A 9,556-nucleotide genomic window follows, 5' to 3' on the forward strand; every position below is an offset into this window, starting at 1 on the left:
TGAGAAATACGCAGTATATTAAAAAGGGAGAGAATTAAATGTTTATTATCGATCAAAACAAACCTCGTCTTTAAAATTGTGTAATTCGACACTGTGCGAAGCATCTATCACAAAAACAAGATCTAGTTTCTGATTGCTTCGTAAGCGCAGAACGTTTCGTTTGAATATTCCAACCTGCGAAAACAATGAAATTTCACCAGTTTTGGACTTGTACCGTGGAAATTTTACTGGAAACATCATGGATGTTTGTGCATCAAACGAAACTTTCACCACTTACCACGTCATCAATTCGCGCAGTGTTCAATTTGGATGCTGGAGGTTTCATTCGTGGTTTATATGGAAGTGACTTAATATTTCCGAACTGTACATGTGCATGTCCGGCTTCAAAATAATTCAGGTTGTTATTTTTCACCTAAAGTTGTTTGAACAATTTTTCGCCAGATAAGCTCCCGGTGAGGCTTGAACCAGGCCCAACGCTCTACCACCTAAACTACAGGAGCTCAGCGGTTTTACGTTTTTTTTTCTGGCCAAGGTACACTGGTATGCAAGCGCACAACTTGTTAGGCAACCTTCACATATGCGTAGGGGATCTCTACCACTATAATCAGACAACGCAGTAATGTTTTATGCAATGGCATGATTGGCAGGATCTCCCCACTGCACAGGTCCCTATTTGGCGATCACAGCTATCGTATCGATACGACTTAGTTTTTTTACTTACCATGTGAAGCTTTTTGACCATCGCCTTGACTAATAATCAGGAGCAAGTTAATCGCAAATAGTTGAATGGCTACTTGCATCCTGTAAGGGGTCCGCATTTAACGGTAACCGATAAATCTCCCAATTCAGTATATTGCTTTGCATTTATCTCATAATTTTTTGAACTGTCGTTTTGTGCTATCTAGCTTGAATCAAACGACACCTAGGGGTGGTGACCATTTATATAGACATCAACATCACAAGGATTGTTAGGAGTCGAAAGATGGAAAGCAGTCAGTGAAATTCGAACGTCAGCGCGAACCGCGTTGCCCCGCCGCAAAATCACTCGCTTTCGTCATTTTCATGCTGTTTATTTGTAAACTTTCGTCTAGATTCCGACGATCGAATAAAAGCTGGAGTGCTTTTATCAACGCCTTAAGTTGATGTTGTGTCGATAAGACGCTGCAGGGCTCCTGTTTATCACCCACTTCCATCGCCACACGCTCACGAACCTGGGGCCCGGCGTAAATATTTATTCACAGTCGAGCACCGTGCATATATAACCTGGATTTTGTTTCTTCTGAAATCCTGCACGTTAATACCAGTGCTGCAATAGACACACAACGAAGCATGTTGTTTCTCGGTATATTTTTGAAGGCACAGTGCACAATTTTCCTACAATGCATTCAAATCATAAAACAATTTTTGTAAAATGTAGCTTAACAACGATAAAAATCACAGTATCTTCAATTTCATTTGAGATCAATAAATCGTCATCAGTCACCTTCGGGGAAGTACCAAACGAGTTTTGGAAACAATGAATCGTCGCCTGTGAGAACATATAACGTCATATGGCGCCTCACTGTTATAATCAATATATGTGTGGCATCAACAGACAATGTTATCTTGAAAATTGCAAGCTATTACTTATTTGTTACATGTTGAGCTACATTTTGCTTTAAGCCTATGTAGAAAGAAGCACATTTCCTTGCGCTGTCGTATACATACCTTCAGATATAACGTCTAGTACACTTCCATGTTCATGAATGTTTGATGCCACGCGGTCAAGCAACACTGTCTGCGTCCACGACGATAGAGGACTCCCCAAAAAGAAGCTGCCTCCTGAAACACACGAAAATAAATTGGAATCCAACAACTTTGTACGGTCGTGCAAAGTCGTACTGAAACAAATTTCTTGCTCCAGGAAGGACGCGGCAAAGTTGCTTGCAAAAATATTCGTTTCAAACTCTGCGCGGGAATCGTGGGCGAATTCTTCAACGTCGCTCACTGTGTATAGATTACTCCACGTTCGTTTCATTTTTCTTAACGCAGATGTCAACTGTGAATTGTACAGGCGTTAAATTTAGTGCAAATGTGATGGAAATGGGGATTCGAACCTGCGGGGGGGTTGAGATGTACATCGCGCTTAACTTTTTCTTCATGGCAAAGTCGTTTAACCTCGTCAACATGTTTTGAAGAAATGAGGAATTGGTTGCAAACTTTCCCGCGAGGTCACACATGGGATTGTTAATATTTCGAACCGATTCTGGACGCGATTCCTTGCACCTAAAATATATTTTCAATGATTTCTTGTCCTGCAACGTTAGAAACTAATCTTACATGTCCATCCAATCCGTGGCTTCGTAACGCCAGTGAACAGCCAAGTAACTTTTTGATCTTAATATTTTGGATAGAAATCTGTTTACCAACATCTAGAAAAAGCAAATTATGTTGATTTACACGACAAAGGTTGTGGAGGTCCGTTGCTGTTTGGTCGACGAGACATGGTGTCTTTTTTCGTGCTTAGTGATACCGTACGTGCCGTTTGGTGATTTAAAAACGCAAATGAAGCTTTGCAACCTACCCTCACATCGACCGGCCGTCTCACGTATCTTGACACACTTTGCCAATGTTCAAACCACGCAGGTCGGCTTCCTAGGCACTTGGATCCAATCGCCAAACCAACACACGGTTCCTCGTGACTTTTCCGTTCGACGGACTTGAGGTTTCTGCGACATAAACAAAACAATAAATATGTTATGTTTCTTTTTCTAACACTTTTGACAAGAAAGGTTGTCTTTTTGTTGCGTACACCGAAGTCATTATAGTAAGCAGGAAGAAAAGAATAGTTGTAAACTTTTGGGTCGCCTTTCGATGCATTGTTCACTTCCACCGTTGGCATTTGTCGATACAAATATAAACGTGATAATTAATAATACCGACAGTTCAATCCTGTTGTTAATGAATAAGAAAGTTAAAGAATTATTATGTGAAAAATTATAAACTGAAATAAAAGTTTTTACATTTTCAATTCTCGGTTTTCTGTGACGTCACGTAGACTGTCTACGCTGAGGTTGCTGATTACAGTGATGTCATTGAATGAGGTAAAGTGACGTAGTCCAGTATCCCTTTTTCCAGATACGTCACCGCACTTCACCAGCACGTCTATGTATCTTCCACACTGAGCTAGGAACCTGTTTGCGGCAACGTACTATATTATTTAGTGGTCTGGTTGAAAATGACAATACACGTGTGGTTGATATTGAACACAAGACATGGAAGGTTGCAGGTACCAATGTTTTACTCCACAATTTATTGAAAAATGGCGACCAAATTATCGTAAAAATAGAATAAGCCTTAAGTGTTAAAATGTTTTCGGCAAAATCATCGTTTTCTATGTTAAAGTTTCGCGGAATTCGCTGACCTTGTACACTTCAGGACCCTTATATTCACTTTTCTCGCAATTCAAAATGCAATTTAGTGACCAAAGTAAAACAAACATCGGCTTACGATTTAAGCGGTTGAACCTGGACGTAGCGTCGAAGCAAGTTCACATCCATCACTTGCTCAGCATTTTTTTCCACAACCGACTTGAAGGTTTCGTCAAAGATTTGAATGTCAATAACACCAGTCTTTCCATTTATTGCTTCTGCGAACACAGGTCAAATATAAAAATGGCGTTGGTCCTGATAGCTGCACAATACCTTCGGCGTCAAGCTTCATACGAGGATGGTGATGAAAGGGTGGAACAACAATTGTTCTGTTTAACGCCTTCGCTATAGGAATTGCTTCTTTAAAAATTCTGTGACAAACGACATCTTATATATAACATATTAAACAGCCGTCGCCAATCTTGTGTAGTACTAACTGAGAATATTAATCGAAATAAAATTTCAGGAAAACGATATTGTTAGTAGAAAACAATTAAGCCCCGAGTTCGGCTTTGTTATATAGGCTTGGAAAAGATTGCATACCTTTTGATAAAACTGTAGTCGTCTAATATAGAGTAAAAGTAAAAGGTACGTACCTGAAAAGATTGTTCGGTCCCATGTTGTAAAACAGCACTGGCAGAAGAAATTTTTCTTTGCCTCCTGTGGTCTTTCTACGTTTCGAATGAAATTTGCGCTGTTCGCTTGCGGCAGAATGGGGCTTGTTCTTGACATTTTGCTTGCGCTGTCCAGGACGCAATCGACCGCCGTGTTGTTCCACACGGTTCAGAACAATTCGATTTTGACCCAAATAAATGGGATGATGTGGAGGTTGAAGCGTATTGTAACGTATTTTGTACTGTTGAAACAATTGTCGTTAACTTCGCACACAAAAAACGCATTTCCCCAAATGCCGGTGATGAACCCTGTATTTGTAACAACTGTACAGCAGGTGTTGGTCGTGCCATATGTGGCGCAGTTCTGCTTGTGAAGTTAACAAACAAAATTAATTTTTAAACAGTTGAATTCGTCCGAAAGGCTTGTCAGAAATACAAAGCATTTAAGTTTTTAACGTATACACAAAGTGAGTCATTTCATCCTTATGGGTTTTGTTAACAACAGGCCAAATCTAGCTGTAGCTAAAATTAGGAATGATCACCAATATCAAGTTTCCTCAAGATTCTGTTCAAACCCTCCCTGAAATGCCCAAATGTTTCACGAAACACCCGAACATGAACTTCGCTTGTACTTACCTTGTGTGTTTGCTGTATTGTCAGTAGGGTGGTACAGAAAGTCAAAGACAAGACAAAAATGAAAAGTCGCCACATACCAATGGGCTTCAGACCACACCTGACCTTAGTACATGGTTTTTCATAAAATCTCTTTTAGACATTCAGACACGAACTATGTCTTCCTGTACGCTATAACCATACAACTTTGACAAGCAGTACAAAAGCCGTCCAACATGCAATCAACTACAATTGACCAATTTCGCCCGAGGGGGTGCTAACGGTAATTTTGTCCTACGGTTCAAAACCGCTGCATATAGAAATCAATCTGCTGGCGAAAACCACTGTTTCGATCTTACATGTATTGATTTTTAGTGCGTTTTCAAGACAACCTGTCCAACATAGCAATGCTCTGACCCAAGATAACTTACACTTTAATGCTCATATTTATTTCTACGACATGATATGCATTGATAATGTAAAGCAAGTTTATAAAAAGTTCATTTCACGGGAATGTTTCCTTTCTTTGAAGCTGTATGTATTAAAACATAGCACACAAATACAAGAGCACATTATTGCAGAACGTAACTTTGCTTTTAAACATTAGTCAAATCCTAAAATTGCCAATTCACATAAACTTACTGGCATTGTTAAATAACACAAAGCTGGTAAAGTCATACTGCATTTGACATGGGAAGTGGGATTCATAGTTTTGCGAAAACAATGCAATAATTGTCCACTGCAGCCCTTGCAAAACAGTACAAGACAATTAGGAAAAATTGTCATACTTCTTAAAGAGGGATCATGCTTTTGGCTTTTCTACCAATCTTATTATAAAAACCAAAAGGACCAATCTTAGGTACCCAAAAACATTTTTTAACTTTGGCGATAATTTTACGGCCATCGAAGAAACGTGGTTTAAAGCGGCGTCAAAAAACTTAACTTAAAAACTTCGTTGTATTGCACTTTAATAAGAGATATCTTGCATACAAAACTAGGCCACTGCTCAGCATGGACAGGAGCTCTTTTTTTCCTCCGGGGGTGATGTTGAATTCTGAACATCCACATTGTCGTTCCGGGGCGTGGTTCGTGCAATCTGCTCGGCTTGGGCAGAATCCACGTTCGGGTTTTCTGCATCCATTGAGGACACGTATTCTCGCATCCTCTTCATGACCAGATCCAGGAGGATATTAACCGCCTTTTCCACGTTTTCCCCGGTGGCCGCGCTGGTTTCGATGTAAGGAATTCTGTTAAAACAAAGTTCAAAAACACGCGTTTTGTCAAGCATCTGACAATCATTGGATGGTGAGTATTTTAGTTGGCTCTGTGCATATTACTCAACGATTTGTTTCGCCAATGTAATTCAATTGTGAAGCGTCGCAAAATGGGTTGTTTAGTTATTTTTAAACCACATGGGACGACTTGATTCAGTTTGCCACGCTAGCGCTTAAATCTACCATACTTTTTCTCGTGATTTCCTTTGTTGGATATCTGTTGGAATCTCTGATATTTAAGTTATATTTATTCCCAAAAAAGACGTAATTATTTTGTGATAAATGTTTTTTTAGTCAATTGTGTAACAGAAGAATTGCGAAAGCCTTAAGACTTTAGTATTTAGATATAAAAACAAACAAAAATAGCTTGAAGAAAAAAATGGTAATAAGCAGATTTTAATTGTTTTTTTCAAGTATGTACATCACTTACAACTATTGCCAATTGACCTTACCCCACGCTTTTTGCTAAATCTTTTGCTTGTTCGCTGGTCACTTCCCAATTCTGCAGGTCGTTCTTGTTTCCGATCAAGATAATGTCGGGATTGTCACAGTACGCTTGCTCTTTAATCTCACCTAATAAATAACGCGTGGTTAGGCCAAATGGATTGAAAACATGCGTTTATGTTGTTAATTTTTCACAGCTTGAGTGATTAAACGGCCATTTCGTGGAACGCGTTTTACACGGGTTTGAATGAAATATGCAAGGGCACAGCACGGATTGTCATACCGGTTTACTGACATGCGTATAGGACCAAAATAACAGTGTATGATAAGCGGCACTCGGGGGATTAAAATGTAACTGCGTTATTCATATTCATAAATTACACCGAACGTTTGAAAGCACATGGTATCAAACGCCAACAGTGTGGATGATTATGTCCTTAAAATTGTGTTGCATTTGTCGTTGGGGTGTTGTTCAGGCGATAACCTTTAAAATGGCACTCAAGTCAAATTTGACATCAATTTACATCGGAGTTGCATTGTTCGCCAATCCATGCAACGATGCCATCAATTATTAATATTTTCCCTTCTACGTTGCTGGTTATCGTGGATTGCTGGAGCGGATCCGAAATTTAAATTAGCCACGCTCTCTACATCTTGTTTGATCCCAACAACAAGCTTCCCGACCGCAAGTCCCTTAAAACGCTTCCGTCCTTACTTAGCCATTGTCGTACGGCCTGAAAGCTCGCTTCCCGAGAGAGGTCAAAAAGAAGCAGGAAACCCATTCCGTCCCGAAAAAATGCCTTCGTCAAACTGCGGTATCTGAAATAAATCGACGATGTCAATATTTGCCCCATTTGTCAAACGCGTTGTTTAACGACACGCGTATTATTCATGACGATATTGCGGATGCCAGGAGCTTAGTAACACGCGGCCACGGAAGAAATGATGACATACTGTTTGTATGTTGCAGGAAACTTATCATCATGTAGGTTTATGTTGTACATGTGCGAACTTCCGTTAGCATGTCACGTGCGAATAAAGCGAAGTTAACAAAAAAACTGTCAAGCTTTTTGTATCTTAAATCGTGTAATAGTATCTAAACTCCAACATTAATTGGAGAAATGTAGTCACCCTGTTTACATAAATATATTGTTGTTATTATGTATCTTGGAAAACAATTGCGTACTTTAGAACTCCACAACCACGTTTACCTTTCCTGTCCAGCCGTGTCCCAGAGCTGGAGGTGAATTTTCTTTTTCGAGTCTTCGTCATCATCCTCCGGAAACTCGTAAAACTGTGATGCAAGCCAGGCATGTGAAACCACACAATTACTTCACATACAATGAAGCGTCGCAGTACAGAGCTCTGACGCACTGCGCATATACATACCAGCTTTTTAAGACGAAAATCCACCCCAACTGTTGCGATGAACTTTTGTTTGAACTCTCCCTCGGTATATTGGTGCAGGAAGCACGTCTTGCCTACTCCAGAGTCCCCGAGCAGCAACACTTTAATGAGGAAGTCGTAGTTGGTGTCCAAATTGTCCTCGCCTGTAGACATTCAATGTTCGTTTGAAATGCAATTCATTACTTCTCTAAATTTATACATCACAGTGTGTACATGTTGCAAATGGGCAAAATATTGGCCAATAAGCGACACAAACAATGGTCGATTTTTGCTGGCTGGCACTGTAGCACTGTTACAGCACAAAGCTGGGTGTGACGTCACGCAATAAAGGCTTGTATAGACGGAAGCTTATATTACATGAGGCCTGGTGCGAGCAAACCAGGGACGCCCTGCCCTTATCGCCCTCCGTGGTGCACAGGGCGGAGATATAGCAATAGAAGCGAGTTTCGGAGCACGAGCAGAATTCGAACGTGCACGCGAGCTCCCGCTATCATCAATTATTCATGAACGAGTGACAATATTGCGCCAATCTTCATGCAACGCAATCACGAACCGACAAGGCCACATATCAAGGTTATATGACATAGCTGTCGATAACTTGTGAAATATATTGGGGTCAAGGGGTTTGCACATTCCCCAGTACTCTTTTGTATAGGTTTATGGGATTACCTGCTCAGCAAACCCGTTCGCTAACACTAAATACACAGTATCTCACTCACCTTCGTCTTGTTGGTAAGACATCCTGTTTAATAGTTGTCTTGATCAAAATATTCCAATGTGCGATCGATGCGCTGTCCGTTAGCCTCTCAGTATACACACTGTGCCACACTCTTCCGTCACCAGAGCATAACCTCAGCGCGAAAAATTCAATAATCAACTTCTTACACGTTTTTCATGCGTTGCAATTGATTTCCAATTCCCTCCTCGTGACAGCTAATACCCAACGTTGATCCCTATTGAAGTGAACGACACTGGGGTAATACAAACAGTAAGGCGATTGACAAATCAACGTAAAGCGTGTTGTATAATGGTTATCGCCACGCGCAGAACTGTTGCTAACAACGTGAAGTATGTTCCCTGTATGCTCTACAAAACGGGCGTCTGAATTTGTTACGTAAGTGAATTTGTAAAAGTTTTACGGTAATTTAGCAATACAAATTCTATTAGAGTTCGGATATCATCGAGCGCCATTATCGAAGCAACGAGTTTCCGAAACCAACTATAAAACGTCATTTTCTTTCGCTGAAGTGTTGCCGAAGGCCGCAGTTTCCCACTTATTATTTTATACTGCTAGGTGCTTTCAGACTGTTTGATAAATGCTGATACAGTATGATTCCATTAAGAGGTTAGCTGAACTAAAAACGCTTCCTGCTCTTTACCGACCTAAACTTTAAGGCGCCGCTTGCCGCACTACAACATATGGCCCGGCTTTTGCAGTACAATAAGTGCTGGGCCTCATAAGCAGAGGAAATGGCTCGTCATTCATACGGCACGACTGACAACGCGGGCGTTCTTTCCGCATTGATGTTACAGCAACGCTCCCAATCTAAACGGCTGCGGGCATGCAAAGTTTCAAAAAATAGGATTCGTGCATGGTGCAAGTGTGATTTACCTCGAATTTGGCTGAATTTGTATTTCTCACGTACTTTTCGACAAACAGATATCTACTACTTCTTGGTTCGACCGGATTGCTTGTTGTTTTAGCTTTTTAGCAAAACAAGCTGTTGCGTGGGTTGTTTTGTCGGCGTGATCGACTGGCTACGAATATCAAGCCTATATGCCTGGGGACAATTTC

General features: G+C 40.6%; 3 protein-coding genes across 3 annotated transcripts in view; all 3 read right to left on the reverse strand.

Moving 5' to 3' along the window:
* Nucleotides 1-800, reverse strand: part of LOC145909746 (uncharacterized) — a 76,248-nt gene extending 75,448 nt beyond the window's left edge. The window contains exons 1-3 of the mRNA XM_082997127.1: nucleotides 722-800; nucleotides 278-381; nucleotides 64-174 (exon numbers count right to left, since the gene is read on the reverse strand). Coding sequence (XP_082853253.1) covers nucleotides 64-174; nucleotides 278-381; nucleotides 722-800 — 294 coding nt within the window. The remainder of the gene's footprint in view (nucleotides 1-63; nucleotides 175-277; nucleotides 382-721) is intronic.
* A 675-nt stretch (nucleotides 801-1,475) lies between these two features.
* LOC145909887 (uncharacterized) lies at nucleotides 1,476-4,824 on the reverse strand. Its single transcript, XM_082997136.1, has 11 exons — nucleotides 4,661-4,824; nucleotides 4,007-4,266; nucleotides 3,684-3,781; nucleotides 3,490-3,628; nucleotides 3,003-3,173; nucleotides 2,564-2,708; nucleotides 2,320-2,411; nucleotides 2,097-2,265; nucleotides 1,882-2,038; nucleotides 1,708-1,821; nucleotides 1,476-1,528 (listed from the first exon to the last, which is right to left on the reverse strand). The coding sequence occupies exons 1-11, from the start codon at nucleotides 4,733-4,735 to the stop codon at nucleotides 1,476-1,478; spliced, it is 1,473 nt and encodes a 490-aa protein (XP_082853262.1). The 5' UTR covers nucleotides 4,736-4,824.
* Nucleotides 4,825-5,073: 249 nt separating this feature from the next.
* Nucleotides 5,074-8,728, reverse strand: LOC145914218 (ras-related protein Rab-27B-like). The gene is made up of 6 exons (XM_083002013.1): nucleotides 8,481-8,728; nucleotides 7,744-7,904; nucleotides 7,566-7,648; nucleotides 7,070-7,173; nucleotides 6,363-6,483; nucleotides 5,074-5,883 (listed from the first exon to the last, which is right to left on the reverse strand). The coding sequence occupies exons 1-6, from the start codon at nucleotides 8,500-8,502 to the stop codon at nucleotides 5,643-5,645; spliced, it is 732 nt and encodes a 243-aa protein (XP_082858139.1). The 5' UTR covers nucleotides 8,503-8,728; the 3' UTR covers nucleotides 5,074-5,642.
* Between the last annotated feature and the right edge of the window lie 828 nt (nucleotides 8,729-9,556).

This window comes from Ascidia mentula, chromosome 1 (assembly GCF_947561715.1).
Source record: "Ascidia mentula chromosome 1, kaAscMent1.1, whole genome shotgun sequence".
Taxonomy (NCBI): Eukaryota; Metazoa; Chordata; class Ascidiacea; order Phlebobranchia; family Ascidiidae; genus Ascidia; species Ascidia mentula.